Raw genomic sequence first — 20,703 nt, 5'->3', positions numbered from 1 at the left:
GCCCCAATAAATTGTTAAATAAATAAATAAATAGATAGATAGATAAAAGAGTTGGTCTCAGAAACCCATAGAGGCAGTTCTACTCTGTCCTATAGGGCCCACATGTGTTGTATTGGACTGGATGGCATTGATTTCTTTAGTTTGACAGGGATCTTAGAAGCCTCTGAGCATTCTGTTGTTGGGTAAACCAGGAGTGACACCCACCCCTAGCCCCTCCCAGTGGGAGAATCTGCCCTGTATTATGTCTCCAATTATGCATTTCTGACTGAGGTTCTGTTTAGCCCTGGGTGAACCAGGCCTGGTGCTACAGGCAACCTGGATTTTAGGTTTTGTCTTTTTGAGGTGTACAACATTCTTTATGCAACACGCCAGAAGGATTTGATTTGGAAAGAGACTCCTTTAAGCACATTTGTAGCAGATTAAGGGGACTGAAATGCTCCTTTGGTTTTACGGCTGAACAACCAAGGTCACGGATTTCGAAGTCATTGGATTTGGGTTCAGATCGCTTGCTTTTAGGAAGTCCGACAATTGGCAACTTAAGGCTACCATATATGTTCTGCTTTCATATTCTTTGATTTTTATGACAAGTTATGGTCCGGCAGGAATCATTTTGCCTTAGTGAATGAGCATTACTGGACTTTCTGCCTTGTATCCAATACTCATAGTTAAGCAGTGTTCAGTTACAGTTTTAATCATTACAAGTGAATGAACAATCCATGTATTAGGCTAAAAGGGTTTCCTATAGATGCATATTTTTCTCAATAAGTAAACCCTAATCTAAGAGTGATTAGTTCTTAATACATGGTCCCACTTGATACTTGCCCTCATGAGGGATCCCTGAAAATATGGGTGCTAAAGCAAAGTGTGGTAATGACATCAGATGGTGCCCAGCTATCAGGAAAAATAGCCTCTAGCGGGTCTTAACGGCTTGTTTTAAAACAAGCAGCCATCTAAGTGAGATGTCAGTTAAGTCCACACGCAAGAAGGTCGTCACCTAGTGTGATCAATGGATTATTAACAATAAAATAAAAAAATCAGAAGGGGAGATTGTATTGGAGCTTAAATTTTAAGCACCCAGTTTGCAGAAGTCTATGGATGAGAATGAAAGCCCCAGATCTACTTACAGTGCCCCCAGATGGATTAAGGCCTCAACTAAATTCCCTCAGGCCATTGACTAAGGATGTGAATGGTCTTGTCCTCAGATAGGGTGCATTGGAAAGTGGATTCTTGCAGTCAGGTTAAAATTAAACATTTTACCATTTGTTTTGCCTTTTGTCCCATTTTTAACTTGTTCCAGTTTTTGTTACTACTTTCTGCTATTTTTTTGGATTAAGATATTTCCTATTTTGTTGCTTGGTTTGGGGGGTATGATTTTCTTTATATGAAATTCAGGACACGTAAATCTATAGAGATAACGACTGGATAAATACTTTCTTGCCCTTGGTGACTCTGTTCTTTTGAGGTGCACACCATTGTTCAGAGGCCACACCAGAAGGCTTCTACTCAGAAACCCATAAGTGAACTGGATTTCACCTTAAACTCACCTGTAAACGAATGAAGGAAATACTCCCATAGACTTGAGGCTGAAATGCCCTTGTGTGAGAAAAGCAGACGACTGCTATCCAAAGGTTACAGATTTGGAGGTCATTGGACCAGGGTTTGGATCTCTTGTCTTGAGAGGGCCCATTGAGCAACAGCTTTGGATTCCCATCAATTTGCTACGTTTGTGCTCTATTTGCCTTTTTAATGGCATGTCTTAGTCTAGAAGGCATGGTCTGCCTTTATGAATAAATGTTATTGAAAGTTTTTCCCTAGCTCCAACCCTCACTGTTTATGTAAACAGTGTCAAGTCACTAGAGTTGTTTTTTTTTTTATCTGTATAGGTCTTTTGGTCTAACAAGCTTTCCTATATATAAATACTTTCCAATAAACAGTATTTGAAAGTCTACAACATTGGCTAAATTAATTACACTATCGATAAAATTAAAATTACTATATGCCCCATAGGGATGATTTATAAAATTCCCCCAATAAATGGCTAATGATGTTTCTAAAGAAGACCAGGTGCACATATAAACCATAGATACATGAATGGATTTTGAGTTCACGCTGAATCGAAACCTTCACCTAAGAATTAGTTCTTATGACATGACCTGACTTGATGCCCGCTCTCAGGAATGAATCAATGAAGACATAGGTACTATTGCAAAGTGCGGTGAAGAAATGGTGCCTGGTTATCAGAAAGAATAGTGTCAGCAGTGTGGCAATTGTGCCCGGTCAGAACCTCCCCCCCACACACCCCCCACCCCCCACACCCGGGCGAAACACTAAGGGAGCGCAACAGAGCAGCAAGGGGAGCAAAGCAAAGAAGTCCTTGAGGAATCCCCAAAATAGGCTTCAGACTCGGAGGGCAGGGCTTGGCAGCTCATCAGACTCAATTGAAAACTTACTAAGAGTCAGCAGACCGACCGGGAACTATTTTAGAACCCACTTTTTCTTCTTTTTCTTTTTATCCCCATTGTCTTATCTACATAAGATAGTCAAGATAAACAAGTGGGGAAAAGGGTAGGAGGCAACAAGCCCAAGGGCAAGAGAACAACAAGAATTCTAAAATCGAAAGCAAGGGGTGTAGACTACCTGGTAGGGTTTGATCAAGTGCAACGTAGCCGAGAGGAATTACTGAGAGCCGAATGGAGGTCGAACATGAAAGTGGGACAAAAGGAGCTATAAAGGAAAGAACTAGTAAGATAAGATAAAATAATAATTTATAAATTATTAAGGGTTTAAGAGGGAAGGGGGAGCAGGGGGGGGGGACGGGGAGAGAAAAAAGGAAAATGAGGAGCTGATTCCAGGAACCCAAGCGGAAAGCGAATTTTGAGAATGAGGGCAATGAATGTGTAAGTGTGCTTTACACAATCGATGTATGTATGGATTATGATAAGAGTTGTATGAGCCCCAATAAAATGATTTTTAAAAGAAAAATATATTAATATATAATGATAGGGATATAGATCTACATACATTTATTTATATATTGTAACAAGAAAGCAGACAAACATTGGGTCTCTACTCAAGTCCTCCCTCAATGCAAGAACACTTTGTTCTAATAACCTGATACTCTTTGATACTCCCCTTCCCAACATGACCACTGAAGTTAAAATGGGCGCATAAGCAAATGTGGTGAAGAAAGTTGATGGTGCCAGGCTACTAAAAGATATAGTGTCTGGGGTCTGAAAGGCTTGAAGTTAAACAAGTGGCCATCTAGCAGGGAAGCAACAAAGCCCACATGGAAGAAGCACATCGGCCTGTGTGATCACAAGATGTCAAGGGGATCAGGTATCAGGCAACAGAAGACCCAAAACAAACTATCATATTGATTCGAACAAGGAGGATAGGAGTAGAGACCCAAAAACCCATCTGTAGACAATTGGACATCCCCTCACAGAAAGTCACAAGGAAGGGACAAATCAGCCATAGTGAAATATAGCACCAACAGAACATACAGCATTCCTCTACCTTACAAACCTGGCTAGACTGGAGCATGTACACTGGTACAGAAAAGAGCCCTAGACACACGGAATCCAGGATAGATAAACCCCGCCGAACCAATAATGAGAGTAGCAATACCATGAGGGTAGAGGAAGGTGGGGGGAGAAGCGGGAGGAAGAGGGAACCGATCACAATGATAGATGTATGACCACCACACTGAGGGGGACGAGCAACAGAAACGTGGGTTAAGGGAGACAGTGGACAGTGTGAGATATGAAAATAACAATAATTTATAATTTATCAAGGGGTCCCGAGGGTGGGAGAGTGGGGGAGGGAGGGGAAAAAAGAGAAGCTGATTCCAAGAGCTCAGGTAGAAAGAAAATGTTTTGAAAATGATGGCAACATATGTACAAATGTGCTTGATGAAAATGATGGTGGCGGCCTATGTGCAAATGTGCTTGACACACTGGAGGAATGTATGGATTGTGATAAGAGCTGTAAGAGCCCCAAATAAAATATATATTTTTTAAAGAATGGTGTCTGAGGTCTTAAAGGCTTGTCTTAAAACAATCAGTCATCTACCGAAGGTGACAGCTAAGTCCACACAGAAGAAGTGCATCAGCCTGTGCTATCCAAGGATTGTGAGTAACAGGATCAAGACAGGAAGAGAAAATGGCACTAGAACTTAAATTCTGAGCACGTTTTCAGAAGGATATGGATGAGCGTGAGGGCCCAATGCATGTGAGAGGCCCTCCCTGGGATGAAGCCTTCAGGGGATCCCCTCTGACCATCGTTCAGGGCTGTAAACAGTCTGCTGCCAGACAGAGCATTGGACAGTGGATCAGTGCAGGTGCAGTTAAGTTGAAATTGAACACTTTATCATTTCCTCTCCGGATTGACGCATTTAAAATTCATTTTAGTTTTTTAAATTTTTCTGTTATGTTTTCCACTGTTTGTCTATATTTTATTATTGTTATTGGGGATTTTTTTCTTTTTGTATCTTTTTCTTTACATGAAATCCAGGATATTTAAATCTACAGAGACAGTAACTGGATTCATAGTCCCTGGGGAGGTGAGGAGATGGGAGTTAATGATAATGAACAAATGGAGTAAGGAAAATATTCTAAAATTGTAGTGAAGATTCTACAATTCTTTTAATATGTTTAAACTATTGAACTGTATGATATGTGAATTATATAGCACTAAAACTTAAAATATTTTAATGAATAAAAATATAAAGCATGTGCAAAAGAATAGAGAAACAGGAATGAAGAAGCCTCTCTCTGTTGTCTTTCTTTTTTTAAAAAAAATACTTTTATTGGGGACTCTTACATCTCTTATCACAATCCATACATTCATCCAGTGTGTCAAGCACATTTGCACATATGCTGCCATCATCATTTTCAAAGCATTCTCTTCCCACTTGAGTCCGTTATATCAGCTCCCCATTTCTTCCCCCGCCCTCCCTCACGAGCCCTTGATAAGTTGTAAATTATTTCCATATCTTACATCGTCCTCTGTCGCCCTCACACACTTTTCTGTTATTCATCTCTCTGGGAGGGGGTTCTAGATTGATCCTTGTGATCAACTCCCCCTCTCTTCCCCCACCCTCCCCTAATGCTCCTGGTATCTCTACTCTCCTTGTTGTCTCTGAGGGGTTTATATATTATGGATTCCCTGTGTTACGGGCTCTTATCTATAGCAGTGTGCATGCTCTGGTCTAATCTGATTTGTAAGGCAGAATTGAGGTCATGATAGTGGGGTGAATGAAGTACCAAAGAACTAGAGGGAAGTTGTGTTTCATCAGTGTTATACTGCACCCTGACTGGCTCATCTCTTCCCTGTGATCCCTCTATGAGGGGATGTGCAATTGTCTATAGAAGGGCATTGGGTCTCTCCTCCATGCCTGCCCCTCCTCCCCATTCACATTGGGTAAAATTTTGTTCTGGGTCTTAGATGCCTGATACCTGATCCCATCAACACCTCATGATCACAAAGGCTGGTGTGCTTCTTCCATGTGGGCTGTGTTGCTTCCCTGCTAGATGGTGGCTTGCTTATCTTCAAGCCTTTAAGACTCTGGGGTCTTTCTATGTTGTTTCTTGCAGCTGCATGCTAATCTACAATGATTTCAAAATTAAAATCTTAATTTGAAAAAACCCCAACAATTTCTTAGGGTTATGACATGCAAAGAAATAGGGAGCTAATAATAATATATAAAAAATAAACATTTCTAAAAGTGACCGTGGTAATGAATGCACAGCTCTCTTAAATAGATTTAAACCACTTCATTGTATGATGCATACATTGTCAGTCGATAAAACTGAAAGAGGAAAAAAAGCCTGTGAGCAGCCATCTACAGTACAATATTGGCCTCTCCCTCTCTAGAGCAAAGGGGAATGATGAAATAGAAAGAAACATGAGCCCATCAGTCCAGTGGATCCATGGACCACACAGACATCAGTGTCCATACTCTGGGCCAGAAGAACTAGACGATGCCGCTCACTAGACTACCACTCACTGCTCTGAAGAGGATCACAGGAGACAGTCCCAGATAGGATGGGAGGAAATGGTGAACTCGAACTCAAAATCCTAAAAGAGGTCAGACGTATTGATTTGCTAGAGACTGATGGGACACCCAAGACGATTACCCTTCCTGGTCAGGTCTGGGAGTGAACTCACCCCGGAGTCACCATAATCAATCGCTTAAGATCAAAAGGGCAGCATGTACTCTAGGACAAATGTCAAAGGTTTAGGAAAGGAAATAGAAAATATTGGGGAGAGACTCGATGATCAGAAGGTGCAGGAATTTTTTAGGGTAAAACTCTAATCTGCTCTGTAAATCCTCCCCTAATTCACAACAAAAAGTAAAAATAAATAAAATAAAATGACCCATATTTCATTTAGCATTTATCCACTCATAGCTAGCTAGTAGCTTTCTGTTTTCTTCCATGTACCCAAACTAACAAAATGATTCTTCTTTATCTTAAGTGTGTAACCTTCTCTGATACACTTAGGAAATCTGCTCAGTTGGCTTCTTTTTCTGGGTAAGAACGATAGGGAAAAGAGCCGTTTTCTAAATGATTAACTTGTCTCTTAGTTCACTAATCACAGGATATTTGGTGGCTCTGGGTGCTCCTTGCACCATCCTCAGGACCTTCCTGATTCCTCTGTAAGGAGATCCACATAACCATGGTTATCCGCAGAAGCCCTGATGGCACAGTGGTTACGTGTTGGGCTGCGAACCACAAGGTCCACAGTTTGAAATCACCAACCGCTCTGTGGGAGAAAGACGAGGCCTTCTATTTCTGTAAAGAGTTACAGTCTACAAACTGCACGGGGCAGTTCGAGTCAGAATTGACTTGATGGCAGCAAGTCAGTGCGGTTGCCTGCAGAGTCATTTGACAGGGACTGGTGAAATAAATCAGAGACTATGAATGAGGTCCTCAGCCTTCTTGACACCCATCATGCCATGCAAGCACTTAATGAGCACAATTTAAATCATTCCTGAATTAGAGTGATTCCCCTCATTTATGGGAGAAGAGACTAGAACTAGCAAAGGCCCCACGGACACTACCTATTTGCTGGCCTTGAGAACAATCACCACCTAACTCCAAGCTTCCACCCTCAACCGTGGCTGGTGCTGCTCCTCCAGCAAGACCTCAAGGGTCCCTGATCCTGATGACCATTCTGCTTTAAGGCCAAGCTCACTGCCATCGAGTCAATTCCAAATCAAAGCTACCAATACGACGCCACGTGGACACTGGGTCCAACTCTCACCAGGGCTTCAAAGCAAAGCCTTGCCTCCTCCATTAGGGGTGGTCTAGGCTCGGTCTTGCTTCCAGAAGAGACTGAAGAGCAGCCATGGGATGATTTCTTGGGCCCAAGTGAGAACACAGAGCTCCTGTTGCCGCATTCAGCTCGTAGGCAGACTCCATCCCTGGCTTCTTTCAGACGGCCTGTGTGTGGCATTTGACGTGCTGACCTCCCATCCAACACAATGACAGGCTGGACACAACAGGCTGGACCCCACTTCAATCCCAGGTGCAGAGGTTCCACTGGTCCAAGATGCCACCCAAACCTAAAAACTCACTGCCATCAAGTTCATTCCGACTCGTAGGAACCCCACAGGACACGGTAGATGTGCCCTTGTTTGTTTCCAAGACTGTAAATTTTTACAGGAGTAGAAAGCCTCCTCTTTCTTCCACAAAGAATCTGGTGGTTTTGAACTGCTGGTTAGTAGCCCAACCCATAACCACTCTGCCACTAGGGCTCCTCTAAGACATCACCAGCTGATGTAAAACTCTCAGATGTCAGACTGGTTGTGGGAGCCTGACTCTCCTCTCACTTGTAAAATGGCTTCTAAGGAACGCTGTCCTGAGGACTACATAAAAAATACATACATACAAACGATTCTTTACAATGTTAAATCACGAATCTCCTGCAAGAGAGAATGTTTATCAGCCTTCATTCTCTTGTCCCTCCCCGGTTTGAGAAGGAAATTTGCTTGAGGTCGGTAAGTTTGTAAGTGCTGCAGGCTGGGGATTTGAACCAGGAGACTCCATGTGCCACCCTGAGGCCCTGGAGCACAGGTGCACTCCCAGACTTCACTTATTTATGGGCCTCGTCTGCATAAAGGGACTACAAGCAAGCTTTGTACAAGGAAGTGAGCCGGGCCGACAGTCAGTACTTCGCAATCATCATCCTGTCTTATCCCTAACAGATAGTCCAACAAAAAGACTGCCAGAGGCTGTTTCACCCCCCACTCCACCCCACCCCGCAATCTAGGGGCTCAGGGTTCTGGAGAGCCTACAAGCCCCTGCCATCCGGGGCTTCTCTCCTAACTGCCCAGGGCATTTGCTCAAAGCCACAATGCCTGGCCTCCTGTAGACTTACTGAACCGAAGGCAGTTGGTACAAGGTTCTGCATCTTCACACATGTCCTGATCAACCTGATGGATACGGTGCCATTGTCCCACCCAAGCAGATGGAGAGACCTCAGCATGCTCAATCACCTCAGGCCATCGACAGCTTTCATCCAGGCCCAGCCTATCTCCCCAGACACTGTCCCAATCCCACAGTCCCTGCCACAGATCTGCCCTGCCTAGGCGGTACCACACCCTCCGCTGTGTTAGGAGGCTCTACTGCCCCCACCGTCTTGCCCAGGGCACATCTATTTCACCACAGCCACCCACACCAGAGGCGAGAGGGCATGTCTTGCCTGCAGAGCCCAGAGGTAGTCCAGTCGCAGCTTGAGGTCCACCTGCCTGGCGTGTAGGCCCAGTGCGAACGAGAAGAGCAGGACCGCCAGGACGGGCTCATAGCTGTGCCAGGAGCTGGCCTGGCCCCTGGGGATGGAAGAGAAAGGCGCTGAGAGCGAGTCCAGCACCACAGGAGAGCAGCTCACAGAGGGTTCTCGGACCTCATGTGGAGCTGGTTAGCTCAGAAAAGCTGCCCATACAGGGTTCTGAGACTTTGGACCTACAACAGGCAGAAGAACCATCTGGGGTGCAGTCACCTCTGATTGGGAAGTCTGGAGACCTGGTGGAAGGTGGACTGAAGGGGAGCGGTGGGGACGCCCAAACTCAAAACGAACCAACAAAAAATTCCCACCAATGCTGATGAACTTTCTCATCAGAAGATGTAAGACGTGGCTGTGATCACATTGAGAAGCCCTTGGGGCCACACTCACCTGGGTGCTCCGGCGGGCCTGCTAAGCCACAGCATGAGGACGGACAGCAAGGTAAGCACTAGCAGGAGGAGCATCTTGGACCAGGAGGGGACACGCAGGAAGGTGGCAAGTGTGAGGGTGCCCACAAGGCAGCAGAGCAGGGCATGGGGGGCTGACGTGCAGGGTGGTGCGGGCAATGAGCTGCTACCGACTCCAGGCAAGAGGACCACCAGGGAGCTGTTGGGGCTCATGCTCCCGGCCCAGGGCATACAGCCAACCTTTGGGGGAAAGAAACAGGGGTCAATGGGCATGACAAGGGGAGTACACTCCCACACTGTACACTCCTTGCTCCAACACTTTACATCCTGTCCCTCTCCCCTGGCACCTTCTAACCTGTGTACCCAGCAAATTCAAAAGGTTCCACAAGTTCTGCCTAAGGTGGAAACCATTCTGGGTCAGGGTCCTGGATTCCAGGTTCATGTTTCCCCTCTGCTATAACTAACTTCCCTTCTCCACATCCCTAAGGGGGTGGTCCCCCCCGACCTCCCCACCACGGTCACACAAAGCCTTCCCCTCTTGGGCACCTGCAGATTTCTTCCCTTCCCCCCAAGTTGCCACACAACCCTGTAGACTGGCTGCTTCCAGTGTACCGCTGTCGGAGTCCAGGTCTTCCTCCACCCTAAGACATTTCTAAAGCTATTCCCTGACTCTAGTTCGTTTTGCCAGTTAAAAACACTTACCATACATCCTTGGGCCACCGAATAGATTAAGACCACAATGACAATACACAAAGTAGTACGGATCTGAATCGTCAGGCACCCTGGAAAACACTGAACAATAAAATACCACGTTGAAAGGTATCACTTTATTACACTTATGTCCAATTTTATGTGCAAATTATGTAACTCAGACAATAAGGAGATGGAGCCAGCTTCTCATGCTATTCAACTTCTATAATCATTTCTTAGCTGTTTTCGTATATTTCATCTACTTCTCCCAGCTCAAAGACTTGCCAACAGAAACGAAACAAAAGAAAGCAGCTAAGCGCGTTAAATAATTTTTTAAAAGCCCTCCTCCCCTTGACACTGAGTTTGATTGGCATTGGAATTAATTCAGTACCTTAGGGGAAACCTGGCAGTTTCCTAATATTGAATCATTCCATCTCAAAATGGTAGGCATTTCTAGTTATAAGATTTAATTAAATGTTATTTTTTCTTCACATAGGTTTCATACAAGTCTGATGAATTTTCTTAGATATTTTAGACTTGCTTACTTTGAATATTTTGGTGGGGGGGACATTCAATAAACAGTATCACAGAGAGAGTTAAGAAATCCTTTCTATATTCCCCGTCTTGAAGCAAAACAATAAAAACAACCATAAGCACTCACAAGGCAAAACCAACATTAGTGCCCACGGACGGGCTCCAGGAAAGACGGCTCTGAGCAGTCCAAGAGGAGTGGACCTTAACCCCAGGCCTGTGAGGTCAGACCCTAGACCCCACTGCCCTGCTTAGCATTACAAGATAAAGAGGTCCCAAGGTCACTAAGCCCATGACTTATTAGTGTACATCACACAGCTAAGGATTAGTGTGCATCATATAACTAAGGATTAGTGTGCATCATACAGCTAAGGATTAGTGTACATCACACAGCTAAGGATTAGTGTACATCACGTAGCTAAGGATTAGTGTGCATCATGTAACTAAGAATTAGTGTGCATCATACAGCTAAGGATTAGTGTACATCACACAGCTAAGGATTAGTGTGCATCACACAGCTAAGGATTAGTGTGCATCATACAGCTAAGGATTAGTGTACATCATACAGCTAAGGATTAGTGTGCATCATATAACTAAGGATTAGGGTGCATCATACAGCTAAGGATTAGTGTGCATCACACAGCTAAGGATTAGTGTGCATCATACAGCTAAGGATTAGTGTGCATCACACAGCTAAGGATTAGTGTGCATCATACAGCTAAGGATTAGTGTGCATCATACAGCTAAGGATTAGTGTGCGTCACACAGCTAAGGATTAGTGTGCATCACACAGCTAAGGATTAGTGTGCATCACACAGCTAAGGATTAGTGTGCATCACACAGCTAAGGATTAGTGTGCATCATACAGCTAAGGATTAGTGTGCATCATACAGCTAAGGATTAGTGTGCATCACACAGCTAAGGATTAGTGTGCATCACACAGCTAAGGATTAGTGTGCGTCACACAGCTAAGGATTAGTGTGCGTCACACAGCTAAGGATTAGTGTGCATCATACAGCTAAGGATTAGTGAGCATCATACAGCTAAGGATTAGTGTGCATGATATAACTAAGGATTAGTGTGCATCATACAGCTAAGGATTAGTGAGCATCATACAGCTAAGGATTAGTGTGCATGATATAACTAAGGATTAGTGTGCATCATACAGCTAAGGATTAGTGTGCATCACACAGCTAAGGATTAGTGTGCATCACACAGCTAAGGATTAGTGTGCATCATACAGCTAAGGATTAGTGTACATCATACAGCTAAGGATTAGTGTGCAGCACACAGCTAAGGATTAGTGTGCATCACACAGCTAAGGATTAGTGTGCATCATACAGCTGATTAGTGTACATCATACAGCTAAGGATTAGTGTGCATCACACAGCTAAGGATTAGTGTGCATCACACAGCTAAGGATTAGTGTGCAGCACACAGCTAAGGATTAGTGTGCATCACACAGCTAAGGATTAGTGTGCATCATACAGCTAAGGATTAGTGTGCATCATACAGCTAAGGATTAGTGTACATCATACAGCTAAGGATTAGTGTGCATCACACAGCTAAGGATTAGTGTGCATCACACAGCTAAGGATTAGTGTGCATCACACAGCTAAGGATTAGTGTGCATCATACAGCTAAGGATTAGTGAGCATCATACAGCTAAGGATTAGTGAGCATCATACAGCTAAGGATTAGTGTGCATCACACAGCTAAGGATTAGTGTGCATCATACAGCTAAGGATTAGTGTGCATCATACAGCTAAGGATTAGTGTACATCATACAGCTAAGGATTAGTGTGCATCACACAGCTAAGGATTAGTGTGCATCATACAGCTAAGGATTAGTGTGCATGATATAACTAAGGATTAGTGTGCATCATACAGCTAAGGATTAGTGAGCATCATACAGCTAAGGATTAGTGTGCATGATATAACTAAGGATTAGTGTGCATCATACAGCTAAGGATTAGTGTGCATCACACAGCTAAGGATTAGTGTGCATCATACAGCTAAGGATTAGTGTGCATCATACAGCTAAGGATTAGTGTACATCATACAGCTAAGGATTAGTGTGCATCACACAGCTAAGGATTAGTGTGCATCATACAGCTAAGGATTAGTGTGCATGATATAACTAAGGATTAGTGTGCATCATACAGCTAAGGATTAGTGAGCATCATACAGCTAAGGATTAGTGTGCATGATATAACTAAGGATTAGTGTGCATCATACAGCTAAGGATTAGTGTGCATCACACAGCTAAGGATTAGTGTGCATCACACAGCTAAGGATTAGTGTGCATCATACAGCTAAGGATTAGTGTACATCATACAGCTAAGGATTAGTGTGCAGCACACAGCTAAGGATTAGTGTGCATCACACAGCTAAGGATTAGTGTGCATCATACAGCTGATTAGTGTACATCATACAGCTAAGGATTAGTGTGCATCACACAGCTAAGGATTAGTGTGCATCACACAGCTAAGGATTAGTGTGCAGCACACAGCTAAGGATTAGTGTGCATCACACAGCTAAGGATTAGTGTGCATCATACAGCTAAGGATTAGTGTGCATCATACAGCTAAGGATTAGTGTACATCATACAGCTAAGGATTAGTGTGCATCACACAGCTAAGGATTAGTGTGCATCACACAGCTAAGGATTAGTGTGCATCACACAGCTAAGGATTAGTGTGCATCATACAGCTAAGGATTAGTGTGCATCACACAGCTAAGGATTAGTGTGCATCATACAGCTAAGGATTAGTGTGCATCACACAGCTAAGGATTAGTGTGCATCATACAGCTAAGGATTAGTGAGCATCATACAGCTAAGGATTAGTGTGCATGATATAACTAAGGATTAGTGTGCATCATACAGCTAAGGATTAGTGAGCATCATACAGTTAAGGATTAGTGTGCATGATATAACTAAGGATTAGTGTGCATCATACAGCTAAGGATTAGTGTGCATCACACAGCTAAGGATTAGTGTGCATCATACAGCTAAGGATTAGTGTGCATCATACAGCTAAGGATTAGTGTACATCATACAGCTAAGGATTAGTGTGCATCACACAGCTAAGGATTAGTGTGCATCATACAGCTAAGGATTAGTGTGCATGATATAACTAAGGATTAGTGTGCATCATACAGCTAAGGATTAGTGAGCATCATACAGCTAAGGATTAGTGTGCATGATATAACTAAGGATTAGTGTGCATCATACAGCTAAGGATTAGTGTGCATCACACAGCTAAGGATTAGTGTGCATCACACAGCTAAGGATTAGTGTGCATCATACAGCTAAGGATTAGTGTACATCATACAGCTAAGGATTAGTGTGCAGCACACAGCTAAGGATTAGTGTGCATCACACAGCTAAGGATTAGTGTGCATCATACAGCTAAGGATTAGTGTACATCATACAGCTAAGGATTAGTGTGCATCACACAGCTAAGGATTAGTGTGCATCACACAGCTAAGGATTAGTGTGCAGCACACAGCTAAGGATTAGTGTGCATCATACAGCTAAGGATTAGTGTACATCATACAGCTAAGGATTAGTGTGCATCACACAGCTAAGGATTAGTGTGCAGCACACAGCTAAGGATTAGTGTGCAGCACACAGCTAAGGATTAGTGTGCATCACACAGCTAAGGATTAGTGTGCATCATACAGCTAAGGATTAGAGTGCATTATACAGCTAAGGATTAGTGTACATCATACAGCTAAGGATTAGTGTGCATCACACAGCTAAGGATTAGTGTGCATCACACAGCTAAGGATTAGTGTGCATCACACAGCTAAGGATTAGTGTGCATCATACAGCTAAGGATTAGTGTGCATCACACAGCTAAGGATTAGTGTGCATCATACAGCTAAGGATTAGTGTGCATCACACAGCTCAGGATTAGTGTGCATCATACAGCTAAGGATTAGTGAGCATCACACAGCTAAGGATTAGTGTGCATGATATAACTAAGGATTAGTGTGCATCATACAGCTAAGGATTAGTGAGCATCATACAGCTAAGGATTAGTGAGCATCATACAGCTAAGGATTAGTGTGCATGATATAACTAAGGATTAGTGTGCATCATACAGCTAAGGATTAGTGTGCATCACACAGCTAAGGATTAGTGTGCATCACACAGCTAAGGATTAGTGTGCATCATACAGCTAAGGATTAGTGTACATCATACAGCTAAGGATTAGTGTGCATCACACAGCTAAGGATTAGTGTGCATCATACAGCTAAGGATTAGTGTGCAGCACACAGCTAAGGATTAGTGTGCATCACACAGCTAAGGATTAGTGTGCATCTCACAGCTAAGGATTAGTGTGCGTCACACAGCTAAGGATTAGTGTGCATCATACAGCTAAGGATTAGTGTGCATCACACAGCTAAGGATTAGTGTGCATCATACAGCTAAGGATTAGTGTACATCATACAGCTAAGGATTAGTGTGCATCACACAGCTAAGGATTAGTGTGCATCACACAGCTAAGGATTAGTGTGCAGCACACAGCTAAGGATTAGTGTGCATCACACAGCTAAGGATTAGTGTGCATCATACAGCTAAGGATTAGTGTGCATCACACAGCTAAGGATTAGTGTGCATCATACAGCTAAGGATTAGTGTGCATCACACAGCTAAGGATTAGTGTGCATGATATAACTAAGGATTAGTGTGCATCACACAGCTAAGGATTAGTGTGCATCATGTAACTAAGGATTAGTGTGCATCACACAGCTAAGGATTAGTGTGCTTCATGTAACTAAGGATTAGTGTGCATCACACAGCTAAGGATTAGTGTGCATCACACAGCTAAGGATTAGTGTGCATCACACAGCTAAGGATTAGTGTGCATCACACAGCTAAGGATTAGTGTGCATCACACAGCTAAGGATTAGTGTGCATCACACAGCTAAGGATTAGTGTGCATCACACAGCTAAGGATTAGTGTGCAGCACACAGCTAAGGATTAGTGTGCAGCACACAGCTAAGGATTAGTGTGCATCACACAGCTAAGGATTAGTGTGCATCACACAGCTAAGGATTAGTGTGCATCACACAGCTAAGGATTAGTGTGCATCACACAGCTAAGGATTAGTGTGCAGCACACAGCTAAGGATTAGTGTGCGTCACACAGGTAAGGATTAGTGTGCATCACACAGCTAAGGATTAGTGTGCATCACACAGCTAAGGATTAGTGTGCATCACACAGCTAAGGATTAGTGTGCATCACACAGCTAAGGATTAGTGTGCATCACACAGCTAAGGATTAGTGTGCATCACACAGGTAAGGATTAGTGTGCATCACACAGCTAAGGAGCTAAATTCCTGGATCCCTCTTCTGGGTTCCCCGGGGCCACACACTCTTCTATTTCACCTTCTCCAAACCTACTCAGAAATCCCTGCTCAGTAGGATTCTAGACCTAAACTTTCTAGTGACCTTAACGTAATTTTGTCCTGACCTCATGTCTGACTCATCCCAGGGCAGCTAAGGGGTTCTAAGCCCCAATTAGACAAGGCTCAGCACCAACCCTTTCCATTGTTCAACAGACACAGGCAGAGCTACCCACCAGCCGGGATTATCCCCAGAGCCCTCAGTGTGGGAGCGACCTGCCATCATTGGGATCCAGGACAGAGTCAGCGTCAGTGTCAAGGTTACCTAGTGCCGAAGTGATGGTCATCACCTAACTCATTTTAAAAGTGATTTAACCATGGGGGCCGGGGGAAGTGTGTTAAAACTGATTATGGTGATGATATGATATGAGTGAACTATTGATATGAGTGAACTATTGAACTGTGTGATATGTGGATTAAGTGACAATAAAACTGTTTTAAAAGAAAAAAGTTGCCTAGTGCTATTTAAATAGAAATACAAGTGGGTTTTTTGTTTGTTTGTTTGTTTAACAAATATATATTTATTTCCTCACAGGTTAAGAGGTTAAAAGTCTGAATTCAGGGCACAGGCTTTAGGGGAAAGCTTTCTATCTCTGTCACCTCTAAGGAGTCCTTTATTTCTTTTTAATATTTGTGGTGTCGCTTGACGATTGCCAGGTGGCTTGGCATTTATCTTTCCTCGCCTCTGCTTCCTTAATCTGCAACTTGGATATTTTGTAAATGTGAGTGACTTAAAACACACCCTAACTAACCATGTCTCATCAATATAACAAATAAATAAGATGATGAGCACAAGCTAAGATTGAATTTACTTTTTTTTTGTCTTTCGTGACACAATATAATTTTTTAAAATCATTTTATTAGGGGCTCATACAACTCTTATCACAATCCATACATACATCAATTGTGTAAAGCACATTGTACATTCGTTATCCTCATCATTCTCAAAACATCTTCCCTCCACCCAAGCCCTTGGCATCAGCTCCTCATTTTTCCCCTCCCTCCCCACTCCCCCCTCCCTCATGAACCCTTGATAATTTATAAATTATTATTTTGTCATATCTCGCTCTGTCCCACGTCTCCCTTCACCCACTGTTCTGTTGTCTGTCCCCCAGGGAGGAGGTCACATGTAGATCCTTGAAATTGGTTCCCCCTTTCCAACCCACTCTCTCTATGCCCTCCCAGTATCGCCCCTCACACCCCTGGCCCAATATAATTCTTAACGATTAGTGTCAATAGACGAGAAGCCTTCTGAGGAGGAAGTGTGTGAAGGTTCGCTGGCTTGGGCTATGCTAACACTGGCCTGGAGTGTGGGCCACACGGAGGGAGGATGGCCTCAGAGGGAGAAGGCGGCGTTCTCAGAGGTGAGTACGATTGAAGATGGCGACCTGTCCAGCCGGCGTCCTCAGGAAGATATCCTTGGGGGGGTGGGGGGGCAGGGGTATGTCTGAAAATGGGTGGTGCTCTTTCCAGGAGCAAAGCTCCGGAAGTCATGGAAATGTTTGATGCTAAACCAATACGGATTGAACTGTGTCCCCGTGAAAGATACGTGGAAGTCCTCACTCTTTATCCCAGTGAATGTGGCCTTGTTTAGGGAAATTAGAATTTTCCTCTGCAGATGTTTCAGCTGGATGCTAGCCAGTTGGGTGGATCCTAACTCTATTAATAATAATGGTAATAATAAAAAGCAATCCTGCATGGGAATATGTGATGAAAGAAGCAGATCCAAAGGAAGACCAGGGACTGCTGGCGGCCACTTCGAGCTAGCACAGAGGCAGGGACCACTTCCTCTCTGAAGGCTCCCAGAAGGAACAGACATCGCCACAGGCTTCCAGACTCTGAAATGTCGAGAGAATACACTCCTATCCTGTAAAGTCACCCACCATATGGGATTTTGTTACCCAGCCCTGAGACACTAGGGCAAGCGTCTATCACGGCGAGCCTTGTGCCACAGACATCTGTCTAAGACAAACGATGCAGACATACGTGTTTTCCGGCGAGTGATGTCTTACCCAAGAAGTACAGTCAGGAAGGAGCACTGTGGGTAAAGTAGTCAAGCACCTGCTGCTAACGGAGAGGTAGTGGTTCACTCACCAGCACTGCCATGGGAGGAAGACATGGACGTCTGCTCCTGTAACAATTTACAGCCTTGGCAACCCAATGGGGGAGGGCGACTTCGTCCTTAGGGTTTCTCAAAAACCAAGCTCCCTGCCATCGAGTCGATGGCGACTCACAGCTACCTTGTAGGACAAGGTAGAGCTGCCCTGTGCGCTTCTGAGACTGTCTGGATTGGAGTTTTATGATATTCAGATCGACTGGGGCACTGTGTACATTTTCCCAAGGTTAAATCTTCTTATCCATCAACATGAAACAGTCTTCCGTGTGTGTAGGTCTCTCTTGATTCCTGTTGGAGTGTTTTGCACTTTTGTATGTTTCCCTGGTTAGGTTTAGTCTTGGCTATTTCGGCTGTTGTCTGGCTATTATAAACGGTATGGCTTTTTCCTTTCCTTTCAGAGCTCTCTTCTTCAGTACACAGAAATCTGGCTAATTTTGGTATATTGATCTCGTACCCTTGCCACACTGCTGAATCTTTCAATTATTTCTAACAATTTTCCTGTCAAACTTTTTACGTTTTTACATGTAGAATATATCGTCTGCAAATAGTTTTCTTCTTTTTTGCCAATTTGGATGCTTTCCTTTCTTTTTGTTTTCAAATAGGTCTGGCTAACACTTCCAGCATAATATTGAAGAAACGTGGTAATAAAGAGCACTCACATCTCGTTCCCACGCACAGAGGGGATGCTTTCCGTCTCTCTGCACTGAGCAAGATGCTGGCCAAAAGCATGTATGGATTTCATTACGTTGGTGACTTTCCTTTCTATTTCTAGAGTGCTGAATGTTTTATCAGGAATCGATGTTGCATTTTGTCAAATGTGTTTTCTGCATCAACTGGTATAATCACATAAATATTATCCTTTATTTTAATTATATGGTGGATTACATTGTTTTCCTAAGGTGAACCATCCTTGCACACCTGGTATGAAGTCCATTTGACTATAATTTAAAAGCATATATATTTAGTTGGGTCCTATTGGCTATGATTTTTTGAGGTTTTTGACATATAACTCATATTTATGCTGTTCAAAGTTTAAACACAATTTTAAGAGTTGTACAATCATCACCACTGTCAATTTTACAACATTTTCTCCTTTATCATACTGGTTATTATTAGTTCCTGATTTTCATTAAGCTTCTCCTGCCATAACCCAAGAAAATATTAATTAGTGTGTCTACAGACTTAGCTATCCTGGGTTTCATATTAAAAACACTCACATACAAACAAAAAGAAAAAATATTTAAAGAGCCAACAAAAATAACAAAATAAAACAGAGGATAAACTCACCTTCAAAGAGAACAAAAAAATAATAAAACTAGAACAAGTTTAAAATTAGTCAAAAGGGATAAAAATTAAATGGTAACCTAGCTCCAACACTGCTCCACGTTCGACCACACTCCCTCTGACAGCAAGTCCACTGACATCCCCGGTCAATGGTCAGAGGGAATCCACTGGAAGCTCAATCCAAATGGAGACTCTGCAAATGGATGTTGGGATTTCACTGCATCCAGAGCCTTCTGTAAACTGAGTGCTCAGAATTTATGCTCTGATACCATTCCCTCCTCCTGTCTTGGATTTTATTATTTACAATACTAGGAAGAAAAAAGGCTCACGTGTTTCTTCCATGTGGACTTGACTGTCACTTCCCTCAGATGGCTGCTTGTTTTAAGACAAGTGATGCTATGCTTTCTGAGAGCTGTCAGCCATCTTCAGCTGCTGTTACACAGCTTGTAACAGCACCCTTATCTTCAGTGATCTCCTCGTGAGGGAAACTATCAAGTTGCCCTAAAAACTACTTGTTCTTAGATTACGCTACAGGTACGTGCAAGCTCGAAATCTACCCATGTGTCTATGCTTCATATGTCCCTGGTCCACTTTAGAGACATCCTTATTCTTTTATTGGGGAACTTTAGACGTCATCCCCATGGGGCATAGGGAAATTCTATGGATAGTATCATTAATTTAGCCAATGTTATAGAATTTCAAGTACTATTAAGAAAAGGAAAGAATATATGAATAGGACACATTTTTAAACCAATATACATGAATTGGTAACCTGTATAGATAAAAAACTCAGAAGTGACTGAATACTATGCAAACAATGAAGGGTGGAAATATGCTCCTTCACAAAGGAAGAACCATGCTATGGAGACTAAGACATGTCATAAAAAGACAGCAAATATATGGTAAACCAAAGCCACCATTCATTCGGCATCCTCAAAGCAAGAGATCTGGACCAAAGTCCAACGACCTCCACATCTACATCCCTGGGATACCACACATCTGGTCCTTCTGCACTAGGATGTTTCAGCCTTGAGTCTATGAAAGTATTTCAGTTCCTTAAATCTGCACAGGTGAGTTTAGGTAAAGTCCAGTTTCCAAATTGCTGCTGTAGCCTATGATGGTGGGGTAAGCCTCAAAAAAGAACCGAGTCTGCATTCTGGATGCCTATAGCATGCTGCCTGGGCCAGCAAGGACTGAGTAAAAACTAGGTAAAAAGCGCTCAATTAGGAGCACAATGTTAAACATTCCTCCCAGGGACAAGTTGTCCGGCCTGGTTACCCACTAACAGAAGTATAACCACATTCCCAAAGACAGACTTGCCTGCTCCCATCTCTACCTTGAATTTCCATTAATTTGAGGTGTCAGTAAAGCAATGTACCATGTCAGGAACTGATTGATCTTTTCCTATCCCCCCATCATGAGGAACGAATCCTGCCTGAGGTGAGGCTTCCATTGTTGAAGTGGGTATT

General features: G+C 43.2%; 1 protein-coding gene across 1 annotated transcript in view; it reads right to left on the bottom strand.

Moving 5' to 3' along the window:
* ADCY1 (adenylate cyclase 1) overlaps positions 1 to 20,703 on the bottom strand; it is a 226,498-nt gene that overhangs the window by 30,364 nt on the left and 175,431 nt on the right. Inside the window, exons 12-14 of the mRNA XM_075558128.1 lie at positions 9,897 to 9,986; positions 9,178 to 9,434; positions 8,707 to 8,833 (exon numbers count right to left, since the gene is read on the bottom strand). Of these exons, the coding sequence (XP_075414243.1) occupies positions 8,707 to 8,833; positions 9,178 to 9,434; positions 9,897 to 9,986 (474 nt within the window). The remainder of the gene's footprint in view (positions 1 to 8,706; positions 8,834 to 9,177; positions 9,435 to 9,896; positions 9,987 to 20,703) is intronic.

The sequence above is a fragment of the Tenrec ecaudatus genome, chromosome 9 (assembly GCF_050624435.1).
Source record: "Tenrec ecaudatus isolate mTenEca1 chromosome 9, mTenEca1.hap1, whole genome shotgun sequence".
In the NCBI taxonomy this organism is placed as follows: domain Eukaryota; kingdom Metazoa; phylum Chordata; class Mammalia; order Afrosoricida; family Tenrecidae; genus Tenrec; species Tenrec ecaudatus.
This window is presented reverse-complemented; position numbering and strand designations above follow the sequence as displayed.